The sequence below is a fragment of the Musa acuminata genome, chromosome BXJ2-8, assembly GCF_036884655.1.
Source record: "Musa acuminata AAA Group cultivar baxijiao chromosome BXJ2-8, Cavendish_Baxijiao_AAA, whole genome shotgun sequence".
NCBI classification, from domain to species: domain Eukaryota; kingdom Viridiplantae; phylum Streptophyta; class Magnoliopsida; order Zingiberales; family Musaceae; genus Musa; species Musa acuminata.
Window position 1 is genome coordinate 542,274 of NC_088345.1, and position 17,622 is coordinate 559,895.

Here is a 17,622-nt window from a genome sequence, read left to right on the forward strand (position 1 = left end):
TGTGTACCCAAGCGAAGAGTGGAAGTCCTTACTCCATAAAATAGTCAAATAGGCTGCTTAGGTTTAATATACTCATAAATTACAAACCCCATCTACTTTACTCAAATAACTATAATTAGCTGTTATTTAGCCAGAAAGAAAGATATTCTTTTAAGTTATGCATTTTTTTAATCCCAAACTCGTACATATTACGGAAATTTAACAAAAAAACTTATGAAACAACTTACAAATGGCTCTGAAACACTCATATCTGTAGATCGAAAGAAGCAATGAGGAAAACTATATATGGATTTCAGAATGTTGCTTCAATTGGTGCTTAGTGGCAAGAAAGGATATGTGCAACTGATCCCAGAAACTGTAGGCCTTTGATCACTTATTATTAATTTTTTATATTTTAGAGGCACCCTTGCTAATGATTGGTCCTAGATGAAGGTAGTAACCTTGCAAAGGAGCAATGCATACAGTCCTTTCTTTAATAGTAAAGAGGTTGTTTTTATGAATCAAACCGTTGACACAAGTTGCAGAGGTGCAACCTCACTGTTGACACAAAGTCTTGCCAGCAGTAGTTGAAACTGATCTAGTTTCAAATTTGAAATTCTATGTTTTTATGCATATTATTTTGAATAAAATTTTTGGGACATGCTAGCCATTGTATTATAATACATATTGATTTCTTATAGTTATTATTATCTTATTGACTTAGAAAATAATTATTCAAAATTGTTACTTGAATCATGAGTGTTTCTTTTGGTTTGTTATGGTGTACTGATTGGCTTGTTTCTTGTACCACATTTGCTTGATTGTCTCTTCCATATGTGTGTTAATTTCTCGATATAAGTTATAACATTCAGTTTGGATCCAACTTCTAATGCTTTTTCAGTGACTTTTTGGTATAGAATTATGCTAGCTCCTTTGGTGTTTGCATTGTAAAAAAATGAAGTATATTCTATGATGACAAAAGAACAGATTCATATGTTGTTTTAACACCATGTTGCTTATTCTTGTTGATACACGTCTTTAGGAAAAGCATATGGAGATGCCCAATGTAAACATTCTGGTATACAATGGTGACATAAGCTTGTTTACAACTTTACAGTGTGAAGATTCATATTGTATTCTGCACTTGATATATTTTGTGCAAAATAGTAATTATTTTAGTCATGACTTGATGTTCTTGTTGACATTTATTTACATCATATTGCTTTTTTATCATAGGAGTGTAAATAGGTCTAAGAAGCATAGACAAAAACATGACATGACACAGACATGGCGACATGTCATTTTTAAAAAATTTAGGACATGGACACGCTGAGGATATGTGAATTTTTTAATGTATATATAATATTTGATTAACGTAAGGTTTATCGTATTTATATTTAAATTTTCTAATAATACACTATGGTATGATAGGCACCAATCCAAAATCTCATTGAAGTTGCAAAGCAACAGAGAGTTGAATGTGCATCATCTTTTGAGCATGTCTTGACATAATTTTATACCTACATAATCCATCATAATGAAGCTAAAAATGAAAGTCATGTAGTGCTATCATAGCATGTTCGAGAAGTCGCTGACAAGGGTCAGGTGAGCATATTCAAGAATTGCTAGGGTGAATTCATAGGCACCTAATCTGATTCAGAATAGGTAAGCATATATATGCCAAAATAAGTTTTAACAAGTTAATCAGAATAAAAAGGAAGAAAAAACCCAGGTTAAAAAAATAAAAAACCAAAATAGGTTAATAATCAAAATAGGTTTTCTTCTTTTATTTAGCAGTAAAAAATAAACAAGTTAACATTTAACAAGTCAGCATCTTACCTTGCGACACAACATGGAGAAGGCTTCGCCGGTGAGGAAGAAGCTTCGTTGGACATCGGTGAGGTTGCGGAGGGCTTGTGGGCACGTGATGGCCACTAGATAGTGGTGGACATAGGTGGGGCACTCGAGGGCGGAGGGCCCGAGGGTGCGTGATGGCCATCGAGTATCGGTGAACATAGGTGGGACGTGGAGGGGCGAGGGGCACAATCGTCAAGGCTTGAGAATGTTGATGGGATGCAAGTGGGGCATAGGCTTTGCTAGATGTCGATGGGACATGGTGGACTGGGGGGAATTGACGCAAGGGGTAGAGGCTTCGTCGAGGAAGAAGGGTTTGAGTCGGGGTAGAGGTGAGTGATGGTTGTTTGGGGGTTGCATGGGGCGCGCCAAAGGCTTCGTCGGTGAGGAAGAAGGGTTAGAAATCCTTGCTGAATCCATTGATGAACTAGTTTTCCAGGGATTTCATGCCTCCATCGCATGTTAGCACGATGTGATGAGTAAATCTGTGTTTGACACGAGTAAATCTCGAGCAATGTCGTGTCCGACAAAAATAGAAAAAAAATAAAAATAAGGCACGGTTGGACATGTGTCTGATCGTGTCGGTGATGTGTCTATGTTTGACATGGACATGTCCACCAAGTTGATGGGTTCGTGATTCCTGACAATTGGTTATGGCAGACATTGTTTTGTGTTAAATTCATGTCAATTTTGGATTAGATACAAAAAATTCAATTTTGCTCAAAATGTCTAATTGTTTGATTATCTTTCGAATGGGTAATACTATGTCACTTTTGGTTAAATGCATCGTTGATTTTGGGTTTTAGGTACTGCCCATATTCCATATTGAAATCTCCTGCTCATCTTTGTTCTTGCCTCCTATTTATTAAACTTTTCGTAAATTGCAGGTTTATTTTGGTCGAGCTCAAGCTCCTAGATCTATTTCAGATCTGCGTGGGTACTATTCTTACACTACATTACTCTCTTGTCAACTAATAAAATGTATTTATACTTAAAAGTGCATGACAAAGAAGGTGTTGGCTCGGTGCTATAAAGTTGCTTATAGATGATCTTTCATTTTCTAGACTTTGTGGATTTTGCTAAACTAACCAAATATATTAACTCTATGATTATAAAATTCGTGGATCAATATATCCTGGGATTGTTTATTTTCAAGGCATAATAAAAATGAAGTAATTTTTCTTGGCAGATGTATATTTACTTTTGGCTCGAAGTATGACTGTAGTTCCTGGGGTTTTGATTTCTTCAGCTTTTCTATAAAGGCTTTCTTCTTAAATATAGTCTCTTTATCACTAAATTTCAAACGCAATGATAACATATGATAATGTTGAGTGCCACATAAACTGATTTCAGAGGTCTACTGTGAATGCCATGCATTACCAACTCATGAAGACTTTGCTTTCAATATGCAATTAAATTTGGCTGCTATATAGAACAGCCACTTATATGTTAAGCAAAAATGATTCGGACCCTTTTTTGACGAAAAATTATCTCCTCCATATTGGATGATCATGGCTTCCTCCATGTTCATCCAAGAAATTGGCAAACTAATATTTTTTCCGACCAATATCTAATCAGATATTCTTGTCAACTTCGTATGATTTTTTCTTCTGGCATTCTTTGATCCTCATCTGACCATATATTAGATAATACATCTTGCTTTATTTACAAAAATAGTTTGTTTGGTTCTCACATCAATCTTTGCAAGATGAGGCTTTAAAGACATTCTTACGAGCTACAAAGTATTTGTCCATACTGTATACACAAAAGTGGTACCGTATGACATACCATGGCATGCAGCTAGGAAAAATATAAAGAACATGTTGGACCTGTAAGTGGGTGTTGTTGCCGCTGGTATCAGTATGGGCTCTGTGATTAGTATGTATTGGTTAATATAGTAGGTATGGGCTAGTGTTTAACTCCTTGGTCTTTCTTGTTAGATGGCTAGGCTTGCCACTTTAATCTACGTTCTTATGTTCCTGGCGAAATCATGATCACCATAATCATCGGAGAGTTAAGACTTATTCCAGACAAGTCAAACTTTATAGGTCAAGATCAGTGCTTATTAAGAAATTTTTGTATAGAGAACATAGTTTTGCTAAGGCTAGAGGAGACCCGTGTCTTGATTTTGACCATTCCTCTTATTGCTGTCCAATACTGCTTATCATATGTTTTTTTCCATATACTTGTAGTGCAAGCCCAAAGGTGTGAAAATGAGGAATTGTAGATGGCCTTTTTAATAATTCTGATGCCTTTTAATGGGTTTTTATGTTTTCTATGCACTATGTATCTTAGTTAGATGAGAAGGGAATTGTTGGCATTTGACTGAATAATGTGAATGGCATAACAGGTCTCATGGAGTATTAATTGTGACAAGTTATACTAAGAGCAGTAGTTTGTGTTTCTTAAAAGAAATGGTACTCTTTTGGTTTAAGATGCAAAATTGATATGGGACCTCAATAAAATGTACTCCAGATACAAGATGCAAGTTCTCTTCAATAAGCTTATGTTCCAAGCACCAAATTTTGTAAACTTGGTCATTTTATCCTTTTATTGATTTCTATTGGTGTTTCCTATGGTGGTTCCTGTACTTTTGACACAATAACATCAAATCTTTGATGATCTACTTAAAATTCCTTTCAAGATTAAGTAATCTGATTGCTGTATTATTTTCTCAAGTGGAATTAGGCTTTGATGAGCTTGATATGATTTGGCAACAAGTATTATAGGTGTACTTAGTGGTGATGGAATCAAATACTGGTATTTACAGATCAGACAAATTAAACATGTTTGTTGGTACACCATTTACTTAATATACTGACATTATGGCATTCTAAACATCTTTTTCACTAGTGACCAGCATGCACTCTATCACCCTATTTAGTGTTGTTGATTTATAAAACAACGGGTTGTTGATTTATTGTTGTTCACTAATGACCGACATGTACGTGTACTCTATCACCCTATTTAGTGTTCACTGGTCTGATAAGTTTCAGTACGTGTGCTGAAGACTATATCTGATTCGATGCTTAAGGTTTAAGTCAATTAGTGCAATAAGAAATTTTCATCGTCAGTTTTTTTCTTCTTTCTTTTCTTCCATGGCATGGTTGATACTTTTGTATGATCTAAGGAGCAAGGTTTGGATGATTAAACAATATGTATTGGGATTTACTGAACCTTCTCCCACATCACCTGCAACATCTTTTTCAATAAAGTCAGGTCCCAGGTACAACAAATCAGCCTGGGTTGTTTGAAACAAGAACTGCAAAACTGACTGGTTCAATATGGTTTGATCAGTATTCAAGGTTGAACCGCTGACTGGTTCATGGAACAGACCCAAATTGGGTTCTTTGGGTTGAGTCCTCATATAATCTTATTTCTCTGTTTACCTACCTAGGTCTGTGACACAACTCAGATATGGGGAATTTCAACCTCTCCATTCGCTGCATGCTTACTGCATGTGGCCGCCCGCATGTACACCTCCTCCCCCTCCTTGTCCACAGCCTCGTCTGTTCTTCTTCCTCCTTTCTCTTCCTTTGCCACTGTTTCTTCTTCTTCTTCTTCTTCTTCTTCTTCTTCTTCTTCTCTTCCTTTCGTTTCCTTTTTGTCTCTCTCCCCTTCGTCCAACTGTCTGGACCAGACTGAAACCATTCTGATCCGACCATGGACCTTTGCATGGTATGCTGGACTGGACCAGATCCATACTGGCCTTACCATGGACTGGCATGGTTCCAGTACCCAAAACATCAATCCATGGTTTGAACTTTGAAATAAGCCAATTGAACACAAATTAAGCAATCCATGGTTAATTTTGTGCTGATCGATTGATCTTGTCTGACTAGGTCAATTCTGATCCATCTTGGACATTCCTAGTAATATAACCCCCTCACATTTTCTATTTTTTTTTTCTTTTCTTGGGCTGAGGGTCCATAACAGGAAATATTTTTCCGCTAAATTTTCCTCCTTTCAGAATCAAGCCCTTTGTTTAGTTAGGACATATTGTGGATCATGTTTTTTTTCTTTGGCAAAATTGTCCTTGTATATGATCCATCTTTATATTTGTGATCATGCATGGCTATTACCATGTGTAGCCAACATTGTGCTCCTATTAATTATTTTCTATTATCATCCAATACATGGAAAGTTGTATGTTGCCGTGATTTTAAGCACACTTAGTCATCAGTCTTGATGACTTTTGAGATCACTAGTTTCTAATTCTCTTTTATCTGTAATGTTTTTGCTGGAGGACTATTAATCCACATGATGTTGCAACTTTGTCTAATCCTGAACCAACCCATTTTTTGTTCAGGCTGGTATGTGAAGACATTAGTGGAGGCCAGGAGAATATTCCTATTCCCGTCACTAATGTTGTAGATGATCCACCTGTACCACCAACAGGCAAGCTTTTTTATTAGTTCCATCGCTCATTCAAGTTGCAATTAATGGTTGATTCCAAGGAGGTTAATTCCAAAGAATGTCATATCATGCAGACTGGGCATATGATCGGACTGATACATATCAGATGGTACCAGTGTCTGGTGTTGGTACACCTGTAGGTATCTATTTATAAAAGGGTCGAAAATGGCCCAAAATTAAAAACCTTATCTTAGGATTTTTTTCTCCTAAGTTCTTGGTATATAAATTATATTTAAAGATGAATAAAGCAGGGTTTGCCGTACCGAACTGTATCGCCCGGTACGGGCAGTACGTACCGGTCCAACAGGTTGTCGGTACGTGGACCGTCTGTTACCGGTCCGAGTGCACTGTAGCACTGTAGCAGTGCACTGTAGTAGTGCTACAGTCTCGGCACACCTGGGTGTACCGCTCGGTATATCGTATCGTATCGGTACCGAGCCTAGGTCGAAATACCGGTACAGTATGGTATTGCGAACGTTGGAATAAAGTGTACCTAAGTCATGAATGAACAAAAATTCTAGTTATAAGTTTGAAAAATTGAATCTATGAATACAATAAGTTGTGATTAGCCCTAAATTATGCCTAATGACCCCTAATTGGATCTAATAGTGAGAAAACAACACTAATTAGCTCTAATTAGATCTTAATCAAATTAAATACAATAAAATCATTAATCAACCAATAAATTCATAATCATTCATAATCCAACAATGAAAAACAGGGTGTAATTAGCCCTAAACGCCCCAATGGGGCCTAAACATAAGAGAATGGCACTAATTGGGCCTAAACATAAGAGAATAACCTTAGTCACATTTAATCTTTCTACATATGCATTAATAAGCCTCCAAGTTTATGGAATGATATATAAAACATAGACAAAAAAAAGAGGCTAAATACCTTTAATTGGGGAGAAAATTCCATCGGATCCTGAGTTCTAATCCCTCTTTTATTCAAATGAAGAGGTTGATGTCGACTAATCGTTGGTTAGGAATTAAACAAGTGAGAGTGTGAGACATAGTGAGAATGAGAGTTAGTGAGAGTGAGTGTAAGAGGGGGAGCAGGAGGCCTTTTAAAGGGCTAGAATAGGGCTCAAAGGTCAATTTCATCGTTGGGACCTGGTTTTTGGAATAGGAGATTGGTACGGTAGAAATTCGAGTATTACCAACCCGTATCTGTCAATGATGGTTGAGTTTCGACTATATTAGCTGATATAGGGGCGTACCGATCAGCATGCCTACCCCACACCTATCCTTAATCGCATACTGCTCATAATGCGTTGGTTTGCATAATGGTGCCTGTTTTGTACTGTATTTGGTCCATGGGTAATTCCTTATATTTTTTGTTAGTGAAATGTTACATTTCAAGGTTGCCTCATGATGTTGATTGAGGCAACCTTGAAATGTTACCAAAGTGTCTATTCAATATATGAATCAAGGAATGCAATTTCGTCTGGACTGCTGCACACCAACCGGGTGTGATCTGGCCCATGGACCAACCAATTTGGGACCCTTCTCATGGGTTTATGGTTTCATGCCTGATATGCCCTGTGGGCTCCTGTGAACTGGGCCGTAACCACTCCCCTTGAAAATTGGGCAAAATTCTACAGCTGTTTGTCAGGTTGATCACAATAATTCTGATATAAAACTATTGAAACTAAACAAATTTAAGTATTGGAAGTTTTTTTCCTCGTAAATTAATGGTAATATGAGGATAGAACAATCTTTCTTCTTGGTAGAACCAATCCAAGAACTACAATCATCAAAAAAGAAAAAATCCACCAAAATTTTTATTTGAATTATGTTGTAGTAGAATTGTGAAAGTTCACTCAAAAATAAATTAAAATACAGTCATTCACAGAAAGTACCTTAAAACGTATCAAATTCGAGAATTATCTATCCTAAATTCATCATAAAATGAAAAGAATTTTATAATCCTTGTTAGAATCTTTTTCTAGTAGAATTATGAAAGCTTAAGATGGTTTGATTGAAGTTGACCCATTATATTAAAAAATGAATTGAATTATGAAAGCTTAATTAATTTGATAATTAATTATTCTAAAATTATCATAAAATAGAAAAAAAATCAGTACAAAAATATGTCGAAGTTGATCCGTTTACACTCGTTCACACAATCCATCCACAAATGAAAAATTCTAAAAAATTCTTGTTAGAATCATGTTATAGTAGAATTATGTGAGTTTTGGATCATTTGTTGGAAGTTGATCTCGTTACACTCAAAATGAACTGAAATACACTTGTTTATTTAACCTTTCCAATTGAAGATTTTGGATTTTATAGTCGAGTATGTTTAAATTAAAAATCAAGTGTATTTGAACATTGTTCAAATACACTCACATTCATATATGATTATAACTCTGATTCATTTTTTTTGTTGGAAATTTTAGAAGAATTATTTCTTGAATTCTAGAGGTGTTTTTGGAGGTGGATGGAAAGTGGAGGGTGCAGGGGAGGAGTCGGAGGAGGGGGAGAAGGCAAAGGAAATGGAGGAGGGGGAGGCAAATGAGGAGGCCAAGGCAGAGGGGAAGAGCGAGGAGGTGGAGAAGGAAGGGGAGGAGGTGACAAAGGAGGGGTGTATCTGATGAGGCCCCTTTGATGTTTAAGTTAGTAAAGGTTTTGAGGATTTGGTCAAGTGTCGAAGTTAAAAAGTATATTAGGAATGCACCTAGGGTCATTTTATAGTGTGATGGATGAGTGCTAGATTGCATCTAGGCTGCAGTAAATGCTTGAAATGTTTACAGGCATCATTCGGCCTTCAATGGGTCACAAGATTGTGCTTATAATCGTTTTGTTGCGGTTGCAGAGTAATGTCTTTGTTGAGTTGGCCTTCTTATTAGTGCTGCCCATCCCAACGTCGTGGGATCGAGTTGACACTTTGTGGTTGTGTTGTCAACCTCGTTAAAGGTCGTTTACTTGTTGGACTTGGCTGTGCCATCATTTTAGGATGCTTTGTGGCTGATTCGACTATGTTGTCATCATGTTGTTATTGTAGGACACTTTTGGACTGATTTGACCATCACTGTCATGGGATTCTTTTTTGTCAATTTGATTTCATCATCACAGGATGTTTTTTTTGGCTAATTTGATTATGGCATTGTCTCAGAACTTTTCTCGTTTGATTCAATTGCATTGATGTCGGGGGACGCTTCTTGGTTAATTAGGCCGTGTCTGTATCGAGGGATGTTTCTTAGTTGATTTGGTCATGTCGAGGTGGTTCCTTGTTGATGGTGCTATGTGCATTGCTTTTGTTGTTTGGATTCTAGCTTGTGTAACAAACAATCCGCTCGTGTGAACCATCATCGTGGCATTGGTTTTCTTGAAGCATGTTGCTTCGATTGTAGTACCTGATTAGATTTGATTTGATTCTTGAGATCTCTTGATAACACTACCTCATGGTTTGCATGCGTGGTCCAATAGTAAGGTGCCATGTTGGTTTGCAATTGAATCGTTGAGGATTGTAGAGATTGCAATCTTTGCATCCAATCTTTCTTTGCCGATCTCATGCTACTATGTTGTTTGTCCAGATGAGCTTTTAGCCATTAGGTTACTCGATCCTATATATATAGGGCCTCTCCCTTTATTTTCTACCCACTCTCTTGTTTTCTTACATTTGGACCATTTGGATTTTGAGCTAAAAACGTTTGATGGACTCCAAACCCCTATCTTTGAAGGTTTGAGATTTCTTCCACCTCTTCTTCTTCCATGTTCGGATGGGACTTGGTTTGGTCACTGATCCCATTTTCCCTTTCGGTCTTAGCGGAGCAAACTTTGTCCTCCTCTGAAGGGGTCGGAGTTGCTACTATAAGGGAGGTTGTTTTGTCAAGGTGAATTCCTCGAGCAATGGGGTTCGCAATCCTCGATGAAATCCTTTAGCTCCTCATGCATGAGCATCTTAGACTTAGATTACTTAAGATATACATTATGCATTCTGATTGAGTTCGAACTTACTCGCTCAGTGATCATCGACCTTAGACGTTGAATCATTACTTTTGTATATATATTAAAGCAATCGTGTGGTGGGTCTCTAATTCCCGCCCACTCTGTTTTTTAGAAGTCTTCCAATCTTGAAAGACCACTTTTACCAATGCCTCTTGAGGTTGGCTGGGGCCGAAAAGGGGTTATTTAAAAGAATTGTCATGGCTTTGATTGAGTCCACCACCATCCTCTAAATGAGTGAGTAGTGGCTCATTGATGCAAAGCTTAGTCCTACGCCATGGTTTAGTTACTGTATCCTTCCTCCTTTTTTTATTTCCTTTCTTATGGGTTCGGGCACCATCTCATGTGTTTAGATATGGATCTCCATAATCGACTCTATTGTGTTGTTGACAAGCGCAAAAGGAAGAAGGATCCTCCCACCAAGTGGCATAAAAGCAATGGAGGGATTAAATGTCATACCTTTCCTCGGGCCCACACATTGAGAATCCAATGATGCTCGAGGTCGAGCGGAGGGTGTTGGCGTTTAACTTGATGCACAAACATCCCATCGACCACCTTTCGACCTCGCCCAACCAGCTGAGGTGGATGGGTGCCCCTTAACCCTTGTAGCACCATTAGCGAGCTCCTTCAGTTCCCAAAGGGGGAGTCTTTAAGGTCTCCTAACACCTCTTGACTGGAGGGGTCGCATTGGGAGAAGCAACACTTACAACAATAACAACAGGACTCGAGGCTTGCTAACCTCTCGACACCATTGACCACCTTGGTGACGATGAGGTCTCAGAGCTACAACAACAACGAGGGGTGGAGAAGTGTGTCATCTGACACTTGATTGATGTCATTATTATGACATGACATTGAAATCCCAATCTGAAGTCAATGACCTCAGTTTTAGCCAAAGTCCCAACTTTTAGATGTCATGTTGTAATACTTCTTGTTGGTGTTGTGTCAATGTTGTGTTAGGTCCCACCCTTGGGACCTGGAACCCCTGGGTGGCACTAGGCCGAATGGGGCCTTAGTTATATGTCTAAGGGGTGGTGCAATGCTTTTAGCGTGCTCGCTTTTTGTTTGATGAAAGTGCTAGATAGACATTGGACTTGCATTTGCATTTGTGTGTGATTGCTTAGCCCATTTGCGAGAGCTTTTGTGTCCAATAAAAATTATTTGCTTTGTGTCGCTTGTGATCCTAGTTATTTTGCCCTTTTCGTGCGCGATGGTGACATATTACCCACATGTTCTCATTTCTAACCTTTTCTTCTCTATTCATGTCTTTTGTGGATTGCACAAGATTAAGGTCTAGGTTACTCTTTGTGGACGAATATCTCTTGGGTGTCACATTCATTAGGCAATCCCAACTAAGGATGTGACAAGGTGGTGGATTGAGCTTTTTATTAATTTGTTTGCCATTGGATTGTTTGTGGGAATCATCAGTATAATTGAGTATATAGAGAAAACATCTATCTTGCAATTACTGGGATGGGCACAATTGAGCTTTTATTATCGCTGTGTACATGAATGTGTAAGTCTACAACAAAGAGGTAATACATTATTTTAACATTAGAATTGGAAGTTTCCAGGTATTCTCAAGACAACTTTGACTCGAACCTAAAACTTTTTAATCACATCTGATAAGACTAGGAAAGTTAACAAGATCTAAGACAATTAATGGCTATAAGAGATCAAGTAACAGGGTCATGTTATTGGTCTTGGATGGAGTCTCTTGATTTTGGTTCATTGTAGTCAACTTTTTAACCTCAGAAGGAGAAACAGAAGAGTATAAGGTGGCTGACAATAGTAGCTGTTAGGGAGAAGAGCAAACAATAAAAGGTGGAACAAGGGAAAATTGAGAGAAAGGGAGATGATTAAGGGAGAAAATTGCTATTACTAAGTTGCTTTACAATTCCATATGCACTCTCTTTGAAGGAAATCCTCTTTTAATGTCTTTGTATTATTCAAAATTTCACTAGCTCAGTGATTGGGGGGATAGTGTGTCTTTAATGGGGATGTCAAATTGTTGATAGTTGTAGGCAGAACTGTTTCTGATTTTGTTTTCTGTATGTAGACGTTGCAGTTGTTACTTACTTTAGTAATATCTTCTCTTGATATAATTAATGTTTTCACAATTACATAATTACTATATTCTAAATGAACATTCTTCAATACAATGTTTAAGCTTTTACATTTTAGTTCCATATTTGTTTTTCTTTTGAATTGTTAGTCATCTTGCACATGACATAGGTAAAAGATCTTACAGTGCATACAATTTTTGCTTTTTTCATTTTTGATTTAATCAATTTGCTTTTAAATGTTTATGGTAATGTTTAAGATTTTAAATTTTAATATTTTCGATGGCCAATGGTACGTGTCATGTTGTTTCTATTTATATCACCCTTAGCTAATCCCGATATAAGCCTGATATTGCAAACCTTGGCTGCTTTGTGCTATTTAGAACCCAACATGCATGGGAGTGTGCAAGCCCATAGCATTGCTGATAGATGTGTCATAGAACTAGGGTGTTCGATAAATCTTATTGTTATGTTGCAAGCATGACCATCAAATGATATTATAAAAGAAATGAAAGGATAAAGGAGGTAAAAGATCGAGGTGGGAAAGATGAGAGTTTGAAGTGAGGCAGATCTCTAAGCGGTGGAAGAGGATACCCATGATCCTAAAGAGAGTGGACAAAGGGTAAAAGAGTGTTGAGGAAAATGGAGGTTAGAAGTTGGATGAGTTACTTATAGAGAAAAGGATAATTGTGTTACAAAACCCCAAGTCAAAACATGTTTTAACACTTCCTAAAGACATGTTATGAAATATTACACTATAATAGAATCATACTTGGTAGGTTCTAAAGGAACGTTTAGAAGAATTCAGAAGGATAGATACATCATACATTTCACGATTTCTTCCTTCTACCGGATGATGTTGACACGCTCTTTTCTTGGTTGAATCTGGGCTGATTTGGATAGAGTAGAGCTTCGTGCATTACTTGGCGGGTCTTCTAGAATCTTCCTTCTCTCTCGAGAAATTTTGGGTTTTTTTTATATGCTGATTTTCTTTTGCCCTTGCTGATCCAGTTTGAATGACTGAACATAAATGAATGCAACAAAGCAAAATAAGATTTCTGTCCCTCGTTTAGGAAAATAATTGCCCTAGACTTTCTTTTCTAATCTGAACTTGGATAATATGACGGTTTCAATAAAATATCACTGAAAAACAACTTCAAAATGCAATACACATGCCAGTAACATTTTAAACTTGGACTTCAAGGCCCCTCAAAATATAATTCAAAACTAATTCTGACTCAATATAAGCTTAAAATTATGAACTCAAATTTGACTCAAAACAGCATCTGTGCTAAACAATTTACTAAAAAACCCAAATTGATGGTGACTCGGACCACGTTAAACCTGTCCATTTATGGTATTTGGATACCTACCAAAAATAACAAAAAAGTCACTATAATAATTGCAGAAATAATAAAACTTTGAGTTACTAAATTTAATCTAACCACCCCAGAAAATCTTGATGTTATAATTGCAGCATATTGTGATTGATTGTTGCCAGACATTCTTGTCATCCTCTTCATAGTGTTGTTTAAAATGAAATTGAAAGTGAGTCAGAATTGTTGGCAATTAATTATTTTTTGTAGATTCTGATGAACCTCATCAACTACTGTGAAGTAGTTATCTTTTAAGAATTGGCAGTTATGTGGCACTTGGAAATTTTGATATATTAGCACCTTGAAAAGATTAGCCAATTTGGAAAAATTGACAAAATCCTAGTAGTTTTGGTAGAACAAGCTATTTGTTGGCTTAACGAAATATCACTACCTTCACAGTTCAGCTTGGCATAGTTGAATGCCTTACCGTCACAGTACAGTTTGACCGATGAGAATCCGACCGGCCTGCACAACAATCTTCAGTTCTTTTGATAGCTTAAGTTACTTTTAAAGTCCAACATGATCCATGGTATTTATGTTCTTGTTGTAGTTTAATGGTAAGTGAACTATGTGAAATAGTGTCTGAGATAGTTAATTATGCTTGTTCAATGTGATGGTTCATGAATTCTGCTCTAATGGTTTTTGCAATTGTCATGGCAGGTTTTCTATACCAGAAGTCAATGCAACTAGCAAAAAGTTTGAAGCTTCCTGCAAATTTTCTTGGCTGCCAATGTGAAGGGGACTGTACGAATCCTAGAACTTGTGCATGTGCCAGATTAAATGGATATGATTTCCCATATGTTCGAAGGGATGGTGGCAGGTGACAGTATATTCTCATCCTGTCATAATATTACAAAGAATTGAGATCATACTGGGTCTTAGTGCACATATGCATTTTATCTGGCTTCTTCAACCTCATTATCTGGATGTGACACCCAAGGATTTAAAAATCAGTCTGTTACAAGTTTTGAGAACCTACTGGACTAGTGTGGTACTGGTATACTAGATGGTATGTGCCGATCAGGGATTTAGATTGGAGTACAATTTTGGATTCGGCAGTCAGTTGAACCATTACAACGCTGACATACCATCAATATATTGAATTGTAGAATTGGTATCAATGGACCTCTATGGTCTTGTATCTGTCTTTGGTTAGACTGGTAAAGTTGGTATTCACCTAGTATGACCAATATTCAAAACCTCGGTACCGGTATTGGGATGCATTTCTATACAATACTTGATTAGACCATAGGTACTGGTTAGTATGTACTCTGATCTGACTGAAATTTAAAATCTTGGTGACAGTAATAATATTGTGCGCTCCGAACCAGGATGCATTTCTATACAAGATTAGACCATAGGTACTGGTTAGAACGTACTCTGATCTGACTGAAATTTAAAATCTTGGTGACAGTAATGTTAATGTCGGCTCCAAATATAATTGTTGTACTAATTTTGGATTTGATTAGATAATATGTTATTTAATAGATTCATTCTAGAAGTAAAAAAAAAGATTGTGGAGAAAAAATGGACTTAAATTGAAGAACAAAGAGGACTAGATGTTGTGCTCCTATTCTCCCAACTGCAAACTGGAATTGGGGCATTTTTTTCTTTTTTTTGAAATTGGAGCTTCTAATTGAATACCAGCTTTGACGAATGTGTTATGAAAAATTGCAGAAGCCTAAGACTAAAGCATCTGCCTGTAACTTTTTGTTTATGTTTATCATGTCACCATAAAATGATTAGGGTAAGAGGCACTTGTGCTTATACATTGCAGCCCATTGTAAAGGATCTAAATCATTAATATCTATATTAATTCTTTGGACATAGGAACTCCAAGATTGCCAAAATCAGTGTATCATGATTTATTTATATTATTGATAAAATCAAATTGCTACTATATGTTAAATTGCTTATTTCTTTCATATATGTGATGTATTGGCTGGTATAAGGCCTCAAGTTGTTGGACAAGACAAATGATGTTAAAAATCCTGGAAGTACAAAACATATTCTTTTAAAACATTTTCAGCATGCATCAAGGTGATGGAAAATAATTATCTCTAATGAGATGGACAATGTTCTTTTTTTTTGTTTAGTATATTAGTACAAATACATGCATGCATGCCTTTGAAATTATTTAGATTGAAATTAGTTATTAAGGGTACTAGTTGAAATATTCCAAATTCTACATTTATGCATGAACGTTTTTTACACTTCATTTGGTGTTGGTTTGATGGTGACATAAGGCACCTAAGTCAGATAAATTATTGTCAGAGATTGTCTGTGGTTGACTGTGCTCAATGGAGTTGATCTTCAATTAAATCCTCCATTATTGATTTTGAGGTCCATGATGGAGGCCTTGGCCCATTTGAGAGAATTCTGGCTCAACTCTCTTTATACACATATCTATTTGTGGGTGTATGTGCATGGAACTAAGAGCGGCATGAGCCGCTGCTAGAGAAGGATATTTTGATAACAGATGAAATGGAATGGAGATTTTTTAGTCTGTCTAGGGCCTTTTGTTGAGGAATCCAAAAATTGATATCGTATCAAGTTCAAGGTCTTAAACTGGGTATGCCTACCCGAAATCATATCGGACATAACATCTGTTTCTGGATCCAAAAGAGGATCCTTTAGGCTAATCTTAATACTTCTTCCCCTTGTTTCTTCACTCCTCTCTCACTTTAAACCCATTTTCCCCCTATTCTTCACCAAACACTCTTAATCTCACTCGCGAAACTTGATTTCTCTCAAATATGAGGCTAATCTCAAGCAATTGAAGGTTCATTTTCTGGAAATCATCTTGTTAGTGTGAAGCAAGTTTGATATAATTAGTATTAGAGTTACAATTAGTGTTAAGTAAGTTTGATATAGTTATAAGCTGATTCCAAGGATTAATCTTAAGTGCTTATCTTTTGATGTTAATAATGGTTTGAAATTACAAGCCCTGTATTGGATAGACTTTCATGGTGTAAGTTGTTTGATGAAGACATTATTGTAACTAATGGAGATCTGTTTGTACTAATTCTCAATTTGAGCTACATGACATGCCAGACACTGGTTTTAGACTAAGTAGGAACAAGGTTGAATATGCAGGGTGCAGCTTTAGCAATGCCAAGCTAGCAAATACCTCTAAGATGATGAGAAATTTGCAGGAGTAAAAATTTAAGTATCATGGATATTGTTAATAGGGCTAAAGCGATATGATTGGAGAAGAGCATCACGAGTTTTTTAGATTGTCATATGCTTCCTACATTAATGTCAACCACTCTTTACAGGTTAGAATGTTTGTGTTTAAAAAATAAATTAAGATAGGAGCGTACGGATGCTTCATTGCATATATTTGTCTCATTGAAAATTTATCTGCATGTTATTGTCTCATTCAATCAAAGTCATACTGTCACATATGCAGGTCAGTACTCTTAAGCAAGTGGGGAAGTTCTAAACTGGGCTTTAGGAATTTCTAGATTACCTAGATTTATGTTGATGGATTGGTAAGATCCCACTTGTTGAGTTTTTGCTCTGAAAAATGCACTTAAAATCAAGAAAAAAAATTAGGTGAAAATTATGAAAATAGTGAAAAATCAAACTAAGAAAATTAGGGACCAAAACAAGAATATCTTGGTCTAAGGAGCATTATTTGTGGTGTATATTACATAGATTATATGGGTATGTGTGTCCATATATGAGTTATAAGTAGGGATGATAAGTTATGACTGAAAAAAACATAAACTGGGATTTAAATGGCACTCCATGCTGTTCAAGGATTGTGATACATTCCAATCCAATAGGATATAGATTATAATAGTATTTGTGTATATACATACATATGAGTTATAAGTAGGGATGATAAGTTATGAGTGAATAAAACATAAACTGGGTTTTAAATGGCACTCCTCTCTGTTGAAGGATTATGATGCATTCCAATCCAATAGGAGTCAAGCTTTAGTTCTAAATTGGTTTTATCAACTTTTGATTATA

General features: G+C 36.5%; 1 protein-coding gene across 2 annotated transcripts in view; it reads left to right on the forward strand.

Moving 5' to 3' along the window:
* Positions 1-17,622, forward strand: part of LOC103994178 (histone-lysine N-methyltransferase, H3 lysine-9 specific SUVH4) — a 39,035-nt gene that overhangs the window by 16,445 nt on the left and 4,968 nt on the right. The window contains exons 10-12 of one of the 2 annotated variants that reach the window (XM_009414503.3): positions 2,721-2,770; positions 6,143-6,231; positions 14,302-14,461. In XM_009414503.3, coding sequence (XP_009412778.2) covers positions 2,721-2,770; positions 6,143-6,231; positions 14,302-14,461 — 299 coding nt within the window. The remainder of the gene's footprint in view (positions 1-2,720; positions 2,771-6,142; positions 6,232-14,301; positions 14,462-17,622) is intronic. The other variant, XM_065119388.1, reaches the window with a different exon arrangement.